Genomic DNA, 18906 nt, shown 5'->3' with positions numbered 1-18906 from the left:
AGCTTAGGCGAATTCAGTTGACACATGAATCCAGCGGGTTTCTCAAAGTAAGGGAGGAAGCTCTCCAACTCTTTTAAGACACCCCCACTACCCAGAGGCCCAGAGTGCGAGAAGTAGATGTTGAGGTGGGAAGGGTAGTCAGTAATGATTCAACACCCCTCATGCAACAGATGGTTGAACAGCAGAAAGCAATGATGACAGAACTAGAGCATCTTCGAGATGAAGTAGCCAGGCTGAAAAGAGCGAGACCTTTGCAGAGAAGGAAGACAGATGGAGCATGCTATGGCTGTGGCCAGAGGGGACATTTCAGGCGAGACTGTCCCAACGTGCCTCCAAACTTTCCAATGCCTCAGTACAACTTCCCCACTGGCCCTAGAAACCAGGATAATCAAAACTTCCCTGCTTGGAGTATGGAACAGGGAACAAGGAGCCAAGAGCATTTCAACATACCGGCAAAACACTATCAAGCTCCACCCCAACCAATTACCACCATCCATCACCAACATGCTCCGCCACAAGAGGAAAACTAGTTTCCTGTGTTGTTGAGGGCAAAACAGCGGAGGACATTAGACAACGGTGTAACACAGAAGAGCCCATGGAGGAAATCACCCCAAACCCAAAATTTGGTATGTCCTTAACTGATACTGGAAAGGATGATGCAGAATTGAGTTTGACCCACAGTAGACAGACTTCAGTGGCAGAGGTTGCGACAACGTTTGAGGAGATGAAGAACACTGCAGGGTTAGTGTCCGAAAGCCCGACCGCTATGGCAGAAGTTGCTGGAGTGAAAATTGGCTGTGTCCTTGACACTGGGGCAGAAGCTTCAATAATACCCTCTGATGTGTTCCACTCACAGCTAGAAGCAGCAGTAGGAGAAGTGAGCCCGTTTGATTTACCAGTAAAAATTGTTGGGGTCGGTCCAACGAAGGTACCAGTAGAGGGCTTTGTTCGGACTCGCGTTTTGGTGAAGGGACAAGAAGCCACTGTCGGATTTCTGATTGTACAGCGGGAGTCTTGTGGGGAAAGACAAAGAGACTTCCCAATATTATTAGGATGTAATGCACTTCGAGCTCTTTTTCCCTCAGAGGAGGCTCGGGAGAATTCCAGCTAGTGAAAGACTGCTTACGCTTGGAGAAAGTGGGCAACGCACATATAAGAGAAGTGGTTACTGGTGCAATGGAGGAAGTATTGCCAGCAAGGACTATACAACATGTGGATTGTGTAATGAAGCCCTCTCAAAGTAGTGAAACTACAGAGTCAAGGGTCTGGCTTATTCAGGGTATCACAACGTTTGAACCCCAAGTTCATGTCATAGAATGTTGTAGCTCTGAAAATGGAGAGATGCATTTACTCCTAATCAATTCTGGAGAAAAGGAGTTCATCATACCACCTAACTCAACAATAGCATCTGCCATACAATTGGAACAACGAAATGAGATTCAACTTCATACTAGAGATGACCAGCTTGAGGTGAATATATGTGATGTATTGATCACCACGACAGAATTGATGAAGGGTGAAGAAGGAAGTCGACCTGAACTTACAAGAAATATTCAACCACCAGATGAATCATCGGCACAGGAAAAATTCACCTTCACTGATGGAAAAGAAGTTAAGCTTCCTCATGGCATCAGCCTTCGTGAGATGGACTATCAAGATGCATCTAGGATCGCTAAACTTCTGACAGACCATGAAGCGGCATTCTCCAGAGACGAGTTTGACTTGGGACAATGTGACCTTATACCCCACGAAATTAAGGTGACCTCTGACAAAACAGTACGTCTGCCATATCGAAGAATAACTCCCCATGAAACTTCAGAAGTGCGCAGTCTATTGCAAGACATGCTGGAACGTAAGATCATAAGGAGATCTGCTAGCCCTTATGCCAGTCCAGTCGTCTTAGTAAGGAAGAAATCAGGGGCCCTACGCTTATGTATCGACTACCGACAGTTAAATAAGATTACCGTGAAGGACTCTTTCCCAATTCCCAGGATAGACGAATCACTAGAAGTCATGGATGGAGCCAAATACTTCTCTTCCCTCGATTTATCACACGGGTACTTTCAGATCACCATGCATCCAGACTCTGTTCCCTTAACCGCCTTACGTGTCCCATGGGGCCTCTTCGAATTTGATAGAATGCCACAGGGTCTGTGCAACAGCCCAAGCACATTTCAGAGAGTGATGGAAGTGATCTTCAGTGACATGAACTTCACAAAACTTATACTGTATCTTGATGATGTTCTGGTGTTCTCCAAAACGTTTGAGGAGCATCTAGCAAGACTTGGAGAAGTCTTCAACCGGTTAGTGAAACATGGCCTGAAGCTGAAAGGTGGAAAATGTCAGCTTTTCAAGAGGGAAGTGGCTCATCTAGGGCATATCGTCAGTGAGAAGGGTGTCATGGTGGATCCGAGCAAGGTATCAAGGATCAAGTCTTGGCCAACACCCCAAAGTGGATCGGAATTGAGCTCCTTCCTTGGCCTCGCATCCTATTATCGGAGATTTGTCCCTGACTTCACAAGACTGACAGCCCCTCTACATGCATTAACCGGACAGAAGTCTAAAAAGAAGAGGAGGAAGACAGAGAACACTGTCTCAGACCTAACATTTGTGTGGACCACAGAAGCAGAAGTGTCCTTTCAGGAGCTGAAAGACAGACTGTCTTCAACGCCAGTCCTGGCATACCCAAGGTTTGGAGAAGAGTTTATACTTGAGGTTGACGCTTCTCTTAAAGGACTCGGTGCCTGTTTGTCACAACCGGATAGAGATGGTCATCTGCATCCAATTTCTTTTGCAAGCCGTAGCCTACGTGGAGTCGAAAAGAACTATCCAGATTTTTCAAGCTTCAAGATTGAGCTGTTAGCTCTCAAATGGGCGGTGGTAGAGAAATTCAAAGGGTACCTGATAGGTACAAAGTGTATTGTCTACACAGATAACAACCCCTTAGCCTATCTTCAAACTGCACAGCTGGGGGCAACTGAGCAAAGATGGGTAGCACAGCTAGCACCCTTCCAGCTGGATATCAGATATCGTCCTGGGAAACTCAACAGATGCGCTGATGCTCTAAGCCGTTGTCCTGGAAATAGCGAAGAAGAAGTGAAAGAGTTGATTGGAGCTCTGACAGTTAGTACTGTCCTCCCAGCGGAAGTTGTGATAGATGGGGAGCAGCAGCCAGAGGAAGAGCCTCAAATAGCTCCTGGAGTGTACCCATCGTATTCTGCAGAAGAACTTGAGACCATTCAACAACAGGATGATGCACTATCAGTTTGTAGACAATATATCAGAGGTGAATGGAAGTCAGAGGATGAAGTCAAGAGAGAGAATACAGAGACAAGGTCCTGGCTAAAAGAACGTAACAACATCATAGAATGTGGTGGAGTATTGTATAGACAACTACCAGACTCCAAACACCCTCAGAGGAGACGGTTACTTGTTCCAAAGAGCCTCCAAGAGAAGATGCTACAGATGGCTCATGACCAATGGGGCCATCAAGGAATTAACAGAACTTTGGCAATTCTGCGAGAGAGATGCTTCTGGCCAGGCATGTGTAGTGATGTGAGAGGACACGTCAAGAAGTGCTTTGTCTGCATTGCATCTAAGACGCCAACACCAGCATTACGAACTCCAAGACGACATCTGTTGGCATTCAAGCCCCTTGAACTGATCGCAATCGACTTCTTGAAACTGGATAAAGGTCAAGGTGGATACGAAGATGTCTTGGTAATTACTGATGCATTTACCAAGTTTGCACAAGCAATTCCCTGCAAAAACCAAACTGCAATAATTACGGCACGTGCCTTGATTGATGGTTGGATTGTCCACTATGGTGCTCCGCTGCGAATTCACTCAGATCAGGGACGAAACTTTGAAAGTTCTCTAGTCCGGGAATTGTGCAAGCTGTATGGTATTGAGAAAACACACACCACACCCTACTACCCACAAGGCAACGGGCAAACAGAAAGGTTCAACCGAACTTTGTGCAGTATGATCCGTTCACTTGAGCCAGATCGCCGAAGGAAGTGGCCTGGTCTTATTCATCAATTAGTATTCCTGTACAACTGTACACCTCATGGGACGACAGGACTATCGCCATACCGACTCTTATATGGGCGAGAGCCCCATACACCGCTAGACCAACTGATCGGGAATGGACAAGCAAATTGGGATGAAGACTTTGTGACAGAGCATTCAAAGTCACTCCAACAGGCGCACATGGTTGCAAAACAAAATATGGAGACGACTTTGAAAAGTGAAAAGACAAGGCATGATGCCCTCCCAATGAGTTCACCACTCAGCATCGGCACGAGGGTGCTACTGAAGAAATGTGCTTTTGAAGGCCGTCATAAACTTGCCGACAAGGTCTTAAGGGATCCTTTCATAGTGACCGCAGTTAACGAGACCGGTGATGTGTACAAAATCCGTCCTATGCTAGGAGGACCAACAAGGGTTGTTAACAGAAGGCTGTTGATCATTGACCCACGAGAGGAGGTACTAGTTCTTAATCCACAGGCCAAAGCAAGGGAGCATGTGAGTTCACAACAAAAATCGCTGGCTACTACAGATGGAAACAATCCCTACTTCGCCTTTTTGTGGGAACCCTCGGGTTTGAGTAGGCCTACCCCAGGTGAAGAAAAACAAGCTATCCTCAATGAAGAGGACAATTTGAATGAAGATACCACAGCAACTGGAGATGAATCTCATGAGAGAGCCAACCCTCAACAAGAGAACGCGAACTATGAGTTTGAGTGTCGGAGGTCTCGCAGGATAAATAAGGGACAACACCGAAATCCGCATAATCTCCCTGTATCTGTATTACCAATATGAGAAGCGAACAATTTTGAATAGAGATTTGTTGATATTATGTGTGTTATATGTATTATGTACATGACTAATTGCATATGCCATGCGTAGAAATTGGAAGTATTATTATTATTGTACAATGTTTGAAAATTTGAAGGTTTTGTATTTACTGCTCGTAATTACATATATTTACCAATTGCAGTCAAACATTATGACATTAATCGTGGGGAAGTTGTTGTAAATTGGAATTTATGTTGTAAATTAAATAGGAATTATGTGGTGCAAAGATGCCCCCCCCCCCTTGCTTCTTCAGTCAATGACAAATTGTTTCCCCTCTAGAGGGATTCCCAATGTATTGTTTCCCCTCTAGAGGGGTTCCCATTGTACTGTTTCCCGCCTTTTTTGGGGGTATCTCTATTGAACTCTTTGCATGAGTGGATTTCTTTTGTGTGATTGCTAGCATTGGTGCATGCTATAGCAGGCAGGTAGCCATTCTAAGCTATGTGATAGGACTGCAAGCACTTGTACATTTGGCCTGCTGTAGGAGGAAATGTGATCAGACTTTGTTTAAAGTCTGCTGTATTTCTACGAGCTGTGATACTTGGTAGCATGCATACGGTCACTGTTGTTTAGCGTTTTGGCTAGTATTGGCCGAGGCTGTTTTACGAAGAGAAAACAATAAAGTACAGACTCTACTTCACTGACTCCGGATGCATTATTTGGTCGTCATGATCTCGAACCCTTTCACTAAACTTCCGGTAAATTATAAGAATATGGATGAATTTGGTATCAGTTTGTAAAAAAAATACAGTGTTTTCGAGAAAATTATAATTATTTTGTTTTGTCCGTTTGTTTTTTCAAAGTTGGGGGTGCGGCCTATGCGGCGGTGCGGCCTTATCGCCGGCAAATACGGTAGCTCTAGTTTTAGCTACATGTAGGTTCTTCCCGGAACCCATTTAACACCTGGGTGGAGAGTGGCAAATATAGGTTAATGTCTTTAAAAGGGATATATGGCTCAACCCACAACCTTCACATCTCCAGTCAAATGATTAAACCACTCGACTAAACACCTCCCACTAAAGAAATTGAATAAATATATATATATATACTTTTAAAAAATCACCTGCTTTTGCTCCAAATATTTCTTCTTGAGAAGTGTCTTGAAGATGCGGAAGCTCTTGGAGCCGAATCTCTCCTGGACCACAGACTCTATGTTTGCTGTACAAATGACCCGAGAAGCCTGCTCCAAGTCTATCTCATACATTCCACCGCCTGCATCTCCATACTTCTTTACTATCATCGTCTGACGAAAGGGAGATCAAGAAAAAAGGAAAAGTATAAACAGAAAGCAATGAAAAGTAAGCATTCATCTGTTGGTTTTTTTTATTCTAGAATATATAAGTACACAACTGACTGATGGGACAGACTTATTTTGTTATTTTTGCTGCTATTGTTATTATTACTATCATTATTACTACAACTACATATACTACTACTACTATTACTACTACTACTCCTACTACTACTACTAGCATTATATCATCATCTTTACTATTCTGGTGGCAATGTTACCAAATGGCTATATGGAGTAGAAAATGACTGAACTTTAATAATATGAACTTCTTTTTTGATAATATCAAAAAAGATATTCATAAGAAGCAAATATGTAACAGCAATAGTTCACAGACTCACACCTAGCTGTGGGTTATCACTTTTTGATTGATTGATTTATTTCTGATATTTATACAGGGTGACACATATCACCAATTTGGTAGTCTTCCATGAGGCCCTGTTTGGTAAGAATAAAACAAATAACAGCAGCGAAAACAAAATACCTGGTAGATAAACACAAGCATATAAACAGGTAATATACAAATTAATTGGTATCCTCGTGAAATAACTGACCATTTAAGAAATTATCCTTCATCATTTCCAAGATATATGTGAACCTCTTCCACAGTAGGTATTGCAGGAAAGAATAATGCACACAACTCATTTTATAATTTCATTTATATACCAAATGACAAGATATTAGGCCTCTGATTGGTCAGAAAAATTTCATGTCACAGTTAAATCTATAGCTCCTCTATGATCTTAAAACAGAACAAGACTCCTGGTCTCAGAGTACAGTAACATTTCAAGATCACTTTGAGCAATAGTTTTAACCATGTGTCTCAAAACAGTCACTATCTGTATAACATTGTTTCAAATAGAGTATGTTACAAATGACCTACCTGGTCATCAAGCAATAGTTTCATGTATTGTTCTAGCTGCCTGTTTTCCAGTTTCTTAGGCATCTGTCTTGCAATATCATGGAACGAGAGAGGCTTAGTTTCCCGCGCCATGAAGTCTGTAGTCAGTTCACTCATTCTCAGCATGGTAGCAACCACATCTCCAGCAGACTGCCAACACAGAGAGGAATTGATTTAATTCATGAAATATGATACTCTTCTGCTTTGGTTCAATAGAGATCACATGCATCCATGTAGGATTATCAAAGATATTGATTGTGGAGAGAGGAATAGAAGAAAGCAATAACTTAGAAAGCCTACATGCTTTGGAAGTATCTGTTAGTATAAAAATCTCTTGAATCCTAGCCTTTTTTTAAGGGGAAGCAAATGTTCTGGAATTTTTTCAATTCATATATGCCTTTAACAATGTAACACCACTATTTAATCATAAAACAATTTAAACTTTAAGGATTCACTCTGATTAAAGTATCAATCACCTAAGAGATTTGTGTGTATAGGAAGAATGTATTAATGAACTGTACTAATTCAAAGACATTATTACAATCAAAATATCATTCTGATGGGGCATATATATATATAATGAGCATGTAAATAAAATAAATCATCAGTGCTACAGAGAGTAAATTATATCTAACCTTGTCTATTCTCTGTGTTATAGCCGAGATGATATCTTGATCTCTGAAATAACGATGAAAACGTTCAAAATTCACTTTCCAGTAGATTCCATCATCCAGAGGCACCTACACAAAACCATGAAAGAAAATATATTAATATTCTACAACACATGTGGTTAGAATCTCAAGGTCAGTATTTCTACTAATTCTACTAATAATAATACTACTAGTAAAGGATTTCCTGTCCATTTTAATGACATTGCTTTTAAAAATGTTTCCAGTTTTACAAATCTGAGATGCATGGCCCTACATGTTATCAGTGTCTGTGATATTATGTAATATTGAAGCCCTAACAAAGTTGCGCTTCAAAATGATCATGAAGTGCCTAAAAAAAGAAAAACCGTTGAGTGACCGGTTTTACCATACTCATTTTCCCCAATAGACTGCAGCGTTATAGAAACCGTTGGGAAATATCGGGATAATCACACAGGCGATTGGCTTGTAAAGGACATGGGATTCCTGACTGACCAAAAGGTTTATAACTGTGATTGCAGCATGGGCTTAATCTAGGATGTTGTTTAGAATCTGAGACAAAGATACCCAATCCCATTAACAATTTTTCTCACAATTTCATGGTGCACTTCAATTTCATCCCGAGAATCTGGCAAGGTGCAAATGTCAAAGTTGATTTTGTTATTTATAATTCACTTTAATCAATGGTCAATCAACTTTAGCATCTGTCCATTCAATTATGTCAGACTTAATTCAAATTCGTCTTACCTGACGGTTCGCTGCAGAATGAAATGATAAAATTGTCTTTGTGCACTTCACGTTTGTTTCATTCAAATTAGTCAAAATTGGCAAAATTAGGAAAAATTGATTTGTGCAATGGTAGGTTGGCAGCGAGAGATGATGAATTTGATTTGACGTGGTTGCAATTGGATTCATATTGATGAAATTAAATGGACAAAGAAGAAATTAACATGGTGATGTGCAAGATCACAAAGTTTCGGAACGAAATTGAATAAAGAAAATATAAAATTGAATGAAACTAGATGGAACTTTGACTGCGCGCAGTCCAAATGATGCCTCCGTCATAGAGCAATTTTACAAACCAAAACAGAAGAAATTTTTCAAATTCAAGTTCAATTGTAATCCATTAACAGGTTCTCAGAATATCGTGATTACAAGCAATTTCTCATATACATATATGACCCTTTGATCTTTGACCACAAGACCCTAACATCTACTCAGTTCATCGGCTCTGCAAGATGTCCCAAGTTAAATAGTAATCCATCTGTCAGTTCTAATGAGAATGCGTTCACTAGCTATTTTTTGCATACATAATGAGCACATGACCTTTGACCTCATGACCCAAGAATCTACTCAGTTCATTGGCTCTGCAAGATACATACATGATCTAAGTTTGGGAGGAATCCATCAATCTGTTCTAATGATAATGCGATCACAAGCTATTTTTGCATGCATAATGAGCCGCACGACCTTTGACCTTGACCTCATGACCCCCAAATTTAATCAGTTCATCGGCTCTGCAAGTAACATACATGACCTAAGTTTGGCAGGAATCCATCAATCGGTTCTTGAGATAACGCGATCACGAGCTGTTTCAGCATACATAATGAGCCCTGTGACCTTTGACCTTTGACCTCGTGACCCCAAAATCTAATCAGTTCATCAGCTCTGCAAGATACATACATGACCAAAGTTTGGCAGGAATCCATCAATCAGTTCTTCAGATAACGCGATCACGAGCTGTTTTTGCATACATAATGAGCCCTGTGACCTTTGACCTCGTGACCCCAAAATCTAATCAGTTCATCGGCTCTGTAAGATACATACATGACCAAAGTTTGGCAGGAATCCATCAATCGGTTCTTCAGATAACGCGATCACGAGAACGGGACGTACGGACGGACGGACGGACAACCCGAAAACATAATGCCTCCGGCTACTTCGTAACGGAGGCATAAAAAGGGTTGAAATGGACAGGAAATCTATATTACTACTACCTGTTAAATATGTAAAATAATGCGAGTTAATGCCTAATGAGCCTCTTGTAGACCTGTGGGATATCACAGGGATGTCTTTTGCACACAGCTACTTTTTTTCAGCCCTAATTAGCAATATATGCGCACATGTAAAATGGCTTTCATTTTGCTGCAGCGGATTTTAGAGGCAGTTTACTGAGTCACGTATGAACAAGCATACCTCTTGATCTGGTTCTGATCCCACAGAAGAACTCCTGGCTCTCTTGCTACTTCTTCCACCATCATTCAAAGGCCTCTTCCTTTTTCCTGTTACTAATAAAACAAATCACAAATCAATCAATCAATTAAATGATATTTGATATAGCGGCTAGAGCGCCTTTTTCTTGCGGTTACAAAGCACTGTACACACCCGCTCCACAATGTTTGGGCCACTTATAAACAACTGTTTGTGAAAAAGAGAAAACAAATGACACTTTTAGAATTGCCTATCATTTTTTAGAGTAGGTAGTAGATATGAGAATACATGTACGTACCATTCCAAAGCTTTGGAACAACCTACCACTAGACCTAATAAAAGCCTTATCTGTTGCTGTCTTCACAGTTTTGTTGAAGACGCATTTGTTTTCAGAAGCTTTTGAGTAGCTTTTGGTGGTGCGTTCGCAAAGTAGCACTGTTAGGATTTTTTTTACCATCACACTGCCGTTATATGAATTGATCTATATGTACATACTGAATATTTATCTCAAAACTTGTTTTATACCAAATACCATGGTTGGTTACACAAAGGTCAGCTTAGGTAACTTGCTCTAAACCCCCTTGCACCAACTGAGAAGGTATTAGTAGGAGATAGAAAAAGAAGCAAGAAAGAGTTTTTATCCATCAATTTGTTTTAAATCAAATCAAGCTCCAGTTAAATTATAAGGATTCTTTCCAAATGTGTACGACAACATGGTGTATATTGCCAAAAATGATGGAAGCTGATCGAATCATTACATCATTATTAAGTATTTGGCATTATCTATGCTTGGGAGGCAAAAAGGGAACTGAATCACTGTAACCCTCTGGTCTCTCCTCCTAACTGATTTGGGGTATGCAGGTAGACTACTACACCGGGGTTTTCCCCTACTCTTACACGAATAGTGCAGTGGGTTCTTATCGTGCAGAGGTTGTAAAGCTGCCCTTCAAGGGGCCTCCATTTAACCCTTTGCTTACCGGAACCTGGTGGTCCCTGTGTTAAGCCTATGGGACCTATAAAATTGAGTGGTCAAAGGGTTAACTATCCGAGCATCACCTATGATAGAAACATTTTTTTCTTTATTTGTTCTCACCTCCTGCAGTCTCTGGTATCCTATACAGGTCAGCATCGGAGACAGAAAGGTGAGGAATAAGAGGAATTACTTTGCTCTCTTCATCATCTTCAGCACTCCATGATGGTAACCTTTGCAAGAAGTGTGTATTGACAAGGTCAATGAACTTATCTTTGATTGCTGAGGGTTCCAGCTGATTTCCTAAAAAGCAGACAAAAAGCACAAATAATGTTAAAGGATAGTAGGATACCCTAACTTCTTCAAAACAATTTCTTATGTATCCTAGTTTCACTTATTATTTTTTAAATCAAGAATATCTTAAAATAAAACAAAATTGAAATATCTGTTCACACATATGCAAAATTAGGTGTTTTGGCTGTATCAGCATCATGAGCGCACCAAAGAATATCTTAAGGAAAATTTTAAAAGATCTAAAATGAACCCTGCCTATAGCAGTATCTGTATTATATGTCAAAATTATGTTTGCATTTGAAATGTTTCTCTCAGCATCTTTGCATCTCTATTTTAATTTTGTTTTCCCCTCCACAATTCCAGAAGACAGTGTGAACACCAGAACCCCTTTCACAAAGGGTTTTGACAACTGACAAAAATCAGTGACAAATCTGCTGATAACCAATCAGAAGCAAGGATTTCACTAGCTTATAACAAAAAAAATGTCATTTGTAACTGGTGACAAGTTTTGTGAAATGGGGCCCAGTTTACTCAAGGTTGCATACATCTAACATTGATGAGTCAGAATAAAACTCAACAAAAAAAGAAAGTGGACTCTATTTATAATTAAGATTTTCAAATAAATATTCAAAGGCATTGGGTAGCCTTGCCTCTGATTCTGAACAAAATCCTGGATTTAGCTCATGCTGCAATTACAATTGAACCCTTAGGTCAGAAATGAGTCTCATGACTTTTACAAGCACATCACATATTTCATTAACAAGATATTTACGATTGGAATTAGAAATTTTTCAACAGTTTTTATTACACTACTGTCTATTTGGGAAAATGAGTATGCCATGGTAAAACCAGTCACTCAAAGATTTTACCTTTTTGAAGCAATTCATGATAATTTTGAACTTTGAAGCACAATTTTTTAGGGCTTCAATATTTCACTATATCACAGACACTGATAACACAAAGGGCCATGCATCTCAGATTTTTAAAACTGGAACTTACGTTTGATAAATAAAAAATTAAAAAAATGAATCCTCTTCAAGATGATATTTAATTGGAATTATACCATCCACGTATGACTGAGCACAGCCATTTAACAATATGGAGTCTCTGAAAAAATATGCAACTGAAAAATGGGACATCTGGCCATGTTGATGAGCATTTCCATCTTGTCAGGTTAAATCAAAACTATTAAAAACAAAATCACAAGAAACATAAAAAGGAAAGGCATCTTGACCATACTATGCAGTCTTGAAACTACAGTCGACATCAAGAGATCAATTCTCCTCATCATTTCTCGTTCTCTGTTTTCATTGTAGAACTAGAAAATCTTACACATATTTATTTACATTTGAATGGCTACTTGCTCTATTTTTGCAATTTTCTTAATCAGATAATCTAACCGGTAAATGAATGTGCCCATTCAAGCGTGAAAGTTCAAAACTTGATCTCAATGACGTTTGTAGAGTATAAATTTTCCTACAATTTGATATTTATTGTATTCTTATCTATTGACTGCTAATATGACAATTTTGAACTATAAACAGTGTCCATTTTTTTATTTTTTATTGAGTGTATATTTACCTTCCATTGCTTCTTTCAACCTGACCTTGACCTTTTCAACGACATTGCTCATGAGTATCTCCCCGTGATGCAACACCTCCTCTACAATCAGCTCTCCAATGTCACCATAGAGAGTCTTGGCACTGTAGATGTAGCGTGGGTAACGAACGAGCAGTAGAGCCTTCTCAACGTCAGCTGTGTACTCCACCATACCACGCTTGTTCAAGCCATATTTCACAATGTTATGCTGGATTAAGACACATAACGCCTTTTTTACCTGTATTTGAGTGAAAGAGACAAAGTTCATGATTTGGCATCATATAATGTTTTCACATTTTATATTCTACATCTTTTTAATTTAATTCAGTTTAGTGACTTAAATTTATTATCATGTTTATTTGATAGACATCTATTTTCCCATTGCATCATTTTGTTGCCAAATTGTGAAAGTATTCATAAATTGAAAATATTGACCTAGAGTAGACCGTACATCAAAATACAAATAGTGACTTGAAGAAGCACTGAAATGTTTGTACTAAGGCTGTGCACAACAGTGTAATGAGGTACCCGAGTACACTCCCAGGCTCACAAGCGAATACTCGAATATTCGGACGCCATGTTTTTTTATAATTTTTTTGAATTTTTTTGAATTTTTTTATTTTTTTTTATTTTTTTGCCACTACCATACAACTCGGCAGTTTCCCAGGTCCCTCGCCGAAAACGCATGCAATTTTACTTCAAATTGCAGTTGAAGGCGCCGATTTAATAAGAATAATAACAGTAAACAATGCTGTTTTAAAAACCAAAGATGGCAGAATAATCCATTTTCCTCCAAGTCCAAACAGAAATCTGGACATTTGGTCCCAGTTTCTGAAAGGTGAGTTTGACAGTGCTTGAGTTGGGAAACATTTTTACCGACGGTACCATGCCAGAGGTCGCCGCTCTCCCTGGCACGGGTAAGTGTGGGCCTGGACATTTGTTTTTTTGTTTTTTTTGCGGCCGAATAATCGGATACGAGAAATCGTACCCGGGTAGTTGTCAACTGTGCGGGTACTCGAGCATTCGACTACCCGTATAACTAAACAGTATGGTTCCAAGTACTTAAAGGAAACCTCACATCAAAGAATAAGTGTAAAATCCTAGCTGAATGGGTACATGTACAAATTATATTTGGCTAAAAAGTATTTTTGGGTAAAAGTTATATTTGGCGAAAAATATATGACAGGGGAAATTGTAACTAATCCATTAAAAAATACTAACATATTATAGCATATGAAAAATCTATGTATTTATGAGAAGCCTTCATTCCAGAAGAACACCAACTTATTTATGCAATTTATTTGCATTCTGGCGATTGCAGTATAAAGGATTAATAATAATACCAGGTGAATGAAACACCACACACACCTGAAAAGGGAATATCCATAAATTTAAATACATAAAAAAGTCATGTAATTAAACGATGCATGTCAAGTTATCAAGAAATTTACTGAGAATGTTTACATTATTCTTGTTTTATAACTCTCTCAGTCTTAGGAGTCATACACTTTGGAGGGGAATCTTGTATTAATGGGCAAGAATACCACAAGAATACTAGTTTCAATTTTACTACAACTTTGTACAAGAATACATCTCTGTCTCTCACTTAGACTTAGTCGTCTCATTCAGTCATTGCATTGACAGACATAGACCGAATTTTCCGTCTCTTTCGTTCGTTAGCCTCTTATTGGGGTAGGGTCGGCCGGCTCTCTCTTTAGAGACGGAAACCGTCCATACACATTCCCTTGATAACGCCACGGCCATTTCAGGTCGTAGCGTTTTGCCCCCAAAATCCCCCAAAATGTCATTTTACCTCGTGTATATTCAAATGTAAATTAGGCCTAGGCTATAATACATCGGTTCCACTTACTAACTTGATTGAAATAATCCGTTTAATGGTCCCTTTTAAGGAAATTATGGGTCAAAATCGACATCCATGTTGAAAATCTTGCAAGCCGTGTTAAACTCTCGCTGCCGGAGTCATCTAAATCAATCTCATCCCTTCTAGTCTACGCCGAAGGCAAAATGATTATGAAGGAAAAACTGTGCGCCATCTACACGTTCGTAATGGCGTTATCACAGTTTTTCCTTCATAATCATTTTTGCCTTCGGCGTAGACTAGAAGGGATGAGATTGATTTAGATGACTCCGGCAGCGAGAGTTTAACACGGCTTGCAAGATTTTCAACATGAATGTCGATTTTGACCCATAATTTCCTTAAAAGGGACCATTAAACGGATTATTTCAATCAAGTTAGTAAGTGGAACCGATGTATTATAGCCTAGGCCTAATTTACATTTGAATATACACGAGGTAAAATGACATTTTGGGGGATTTTGGGGGCAAACCGCTACGACCTGAAATGGCCGTGGCGTTATCAAGGAAATGTGTATAGACGGTTTCCGTCTCTAAAGAGAGAGCCAGCCGACCCTACCCCAATAAGAGGCTAACGAACGAAAGAGACAGAAAATTCGGTCTATGACAGACACTGATCTCATTCAGTCTCAGGCTGCGTTCATGCTTAAATTTTGAAGGCAGAATGAGCGATCTGAAACGCTCATCGTAAACGCTCATCGTGATCGCAGTTCCACGATGTACTGTTCATGCTTACTTCTCTGGCTCCCCCAGGCAATTCTCAGTGTGTGGCCTTAATTGGTCTTCCAGCTGGATTCGCAAACCTTCACTGTGCATGCTACGTAGACCCACTAGAGGTCAGTGCGTTGACCCCATTTAAACGCATGTACAAATTGTAAACGCATCTTTTTGTGAGTTTACGATCGGCGATCGTGATCGCCGTTTTTCGGTGATTCTACAAAAGTGAGCATGAACGCAATCGTGTTTTAAACTAGGCACATTCATGGGGCACTAGAGGGCGCTTCGGTCGCGTACGAAAATGTGAATGGCCTTGCTGCGGTGGGTCGGCAATAATCAGCCCAAAACTTGGATATGGGAGGTTGGAGGGATATATCTTTTTTATAATGTTATCCGGTCTTACCCTCAACCATCCTATGTTTAATCTATGTAGAAATAGCATGCGAGTATGATAAAAGAAACATCAGGACCATTACTGAAGTAACTTTTAAATATTAGCCTAGAAATGACCACCAAACTGAAAAAATTGACATTTTTTCCCGACAAATCTTCATAAAATCTGAGTTATAAACAAGTCACATCTAGGTACACTAATACAAATACGATTTTCTGAAAATTCAGGTATGATTTTTTAAGTTTCTTTCAAGTGTATTTCTGCGCATTGCAGCGCCAATATTCTTCACTGCTTCAAAATCACCCTTGAATTTTTTTTTTTGCAACGAATTTGATACGAGGTCCGCGAGTGTTCCCCGCTCCTTGCGTGTTGAAAGTTTGGTAATACATAGTTTGCATTGACTCGCGCACGAAAAAATGATCGAAAACAAAATGTCAAATGAAGAAATAAACAAGCTTTTGTACAGTTATAAGAGTTCTACCGAGGTTTCTTTGTCGATTTAATTTATTATTTATATAGTCTCACTTAGAATTCAGAATGTTCTCACTGAAAAGTTAAGAAACCGACGATGTTCTCGATCGTAGTTATTTTCATTTTGCCAGCAGCCGATCTAGCGTTGTTTGGGAAAAAAGCTAGGCCGCTGCCTTCCCACCACGAACCTTTCCGAGTCCCGCTAAAATGGCGCGCTGCGGAGCTCCGAAGCTGCGTTGGTATCGCTGCAAACTCTCAGCCGGCTAGCTCCCCATGACGGACCATTCGCGGTATGGCGAGAGTGTGTGTGAGGTATGATTTTGGATTCGAGAACGCACGTAACGCAACCGTGCGTGTCATTTTCAGCTGTCGAACGTGTACGACCAATTTTACATGTACGATTTTTAGTACAGATACTTGGTCAGTTTTCTTCTTAAATCTTTGGTTTTACAACATTTAAAAATATAATTTCTTCAAATCTGCTCCTGACTCGGTTCAGACTAATTGTCTGATGTGTTTTCAAGTCAATTTTTTTAATATATTTTTTTGCATGAATTTGCCTATTTAAACTAAACGCGTAACAGATGCCTGATTCTGGCCGTCAAAATCAAGCATGAACGCGCCCTCAGACTCTCACTTCTCACTCTCAGTCTCAGCTCAGAATAACTAGCTATTTCTTGGGTTGAGCCATGGGATCCTATTCAGGACCTCATGAATAAGAAGGGGTGCCTCACTGCCCTGCCTCCCACACAATTAGGGCCTAACAGCTGCAGCATGCTCCCCGGCCCCCCCCCCCTTTTTTTTTTAAACCTTCACTAACAAAAAAAATTATACGTGGGACTAGACCTAGATCTATACTAATAAAGCCCACCAACAGCCCACCGACCATGTACCTGTTCTGGCTTTTCCTTTACGGTAGACACTACACTCCGGAAATTATTCGATCCATTTTTAAGGAGATGTGTGCAAATTTTCTCCACAACATCTCCGAAATGCTCTTGAACTAGGAGAGAAACCAACTTTAGTTGAAGAGACGACATTATTGCTGAGACTTTCAATGATTTTTTTTTTTTACGCAAATCGTATTAACGTCTTTATTATATGTATGAACGGACAAACGATAAATGAAAAATACATGTGATAATAATTATGTGCGCCAAGCCTGTGTAAATTGAGTGCATGTATTGTTCAATTTGTACCGATTTGAAAACGTGGATTAAGCACTTTATATTTCTAAATGCATTTTATTTTGAAAAATATTTTAAATATATGAATTTTATTTCATTTTGAGGTTCAATCGTAAGATTCGAAGAAGAAAAAAGGTTATTTGTAATTAGTATAAAACCGATCAATACCACAAGTCCACAACGTAAGTTGTACTTTAATAGACCATTTTCGTAATGTAACCAAATTTAATGCACAAGTGTTTGTGAAGTGCCTCAATACAAATTATTTCATTCACCTGATAAGAATATAGTAATTCAATAGTCAGAATGCAATGCATATATCAAGTGTTACTAGGTAGGTCAAGTCATAATGGTTGTCCAACCTGTCAACAACTAATGTATGCAGTTTGAATAATGTCTATTGAGATACAATTATTTGTAGCAGATGAATGAAATAATTTGTATTGAGCCACTTCGCAAAGACTTATGCATTAAATTTGGTTACATTACGAAAATGGCCTTATATTGTTCGGCTTTGAATAGAGAGCCCCTTTGACCTACATTACCATTAATTAATTCGAAATATACTAAGCTAAAGCAGATGCGCCCCTTTTCCTTTGTAAGAACTGCCCCTTCTAATAGGTGCTCCTTTATCTTTTGAAAAGTGCACCCCCCCCCCCATATTTCACTCAGTCTCATAAATATCTCTTTTCACCTCTGATAAATGCCAATATAAAATCTGATAAGTGCCTCTTTTCCTGCGACAACTTCCCCTTTTCCTTTGCAATAAATGCATGTTCACCGTCATTTCCATAAGTGTCCTTTTTTCTCTGGTGCCCCATTTCAGGTACGAAAAGTACGCCTTACCACCTCTGAGAAGTGCCCCCTTCACCTCTGATAATTACCCTATTCAAATCTGACAGTTGCACATTTTACTTCGACAGTTTTCCTTTGTAACTATTGCCCCCTTTTGCTCGCTAGCTTCGCTCGTTCAAAAATTGATATTCAGACCATCAAACCCAACTGCAAAGTATAGCAGTATTTTTTACATTGTGTACCACATAAAGAGAGAAACAAATATTGATGTCATCCTTGGTAGCAGGCGCGTACGCAGGGGGGTGTTTGGGGGGTTAAACACCCCCCTTTGGTATTTTTACATGTGTAAACCCCCCTAAAAAAAACCTAAAACCCCTCCCCCTTTGGATTTTTTTTTTTTTTTTTTTTTTTTTTTTTTATTAAAAAAAAAAAAAAAAAAAAAAAAAAAAAAAAATTACCTCCATGGCTGACCTAAGAAAGGTGACCTTACCCCCCCCCCAACAGAGCAAAATGTCAAATTTTCAAAAAAAAAAAAATGTCCTCTTACCCCCCCCCCCCCCCCCCCCCCCCCCCCCCCACTGAGCGACTTTTCGGCTGGCTGAGTCGTTGCGATTTTTTTTGGGACTCCCTAAAAAAAAAAAAAGTGTCCGCTTACCCCCCCCCCCCCCCCCCCACTGAGCGAATTTTTGGCCGG

General features: G+C 39.7%; 1 protein-coding gene across 1 annotated transcript in view; it reads right to left on the bottom strand.

Moving 5' to 3' along the window:
• The window catches only part of LOC105445352 (DNA-directed RNA polymerase III subunit RPC3-like), a 23365-nt gene extending 6073 nt beyond the window's left edge, over window positions 1-17292 (bottom strand). The window contains exons 1-7 of the mRNA XM_030976913.1: window positions 17124-17292; window positions 12756-13011; window positions 11004-11183; window positions 9896-9987; window positions 7688-7792; window positions 7035-7202; window positions 5924-6103 (exon numbers count right to left, since the gene is read on the bottom strand). Of these exons, the coding sequence (XP_030832773.1) occupies window positions 5924-6103; window positions 7035-7202; window positions 7688-7792; window positions 9896-9987; window positions 11004-11183; window positions 12756-13011; window positions 17124-17270 (1128 nt within the window). The 5' untranslated portion in view covers window positions 17271-17292. The remainder of the gene's footprint in view (window positions 1-5923; window positions 6104-7034; window positions 7203-7687; window positions 7793-9895; window positions 9988-11003; window positions 11184-12755; window positions 13012-17123) is intronic.
• Window positions 17293-18906: the final 1614 nt, after the last annotated feature.

This window comes from Strongylocentrotus purpuratus, unplaced genomic scaffold (assembly GCF_000002235.5).
Source record: "Strongylocentrotus purpuratus isolate Spur 01 unplaced genomic scaffold, Spur_5.0 spur5_scaffold_9, whole genome shotgun sequence".
Lineage (NCBI taxonomy): Eukaryota > Metazoa > Echinodermata > Echinoidea > Camarodonta > Strongylocentrotidae > Strongylocentrotus > Strongylocentrotus purpuratus.
This window is presented reverse-complemented; position numbering and strand designations above follow the sequence as displayed.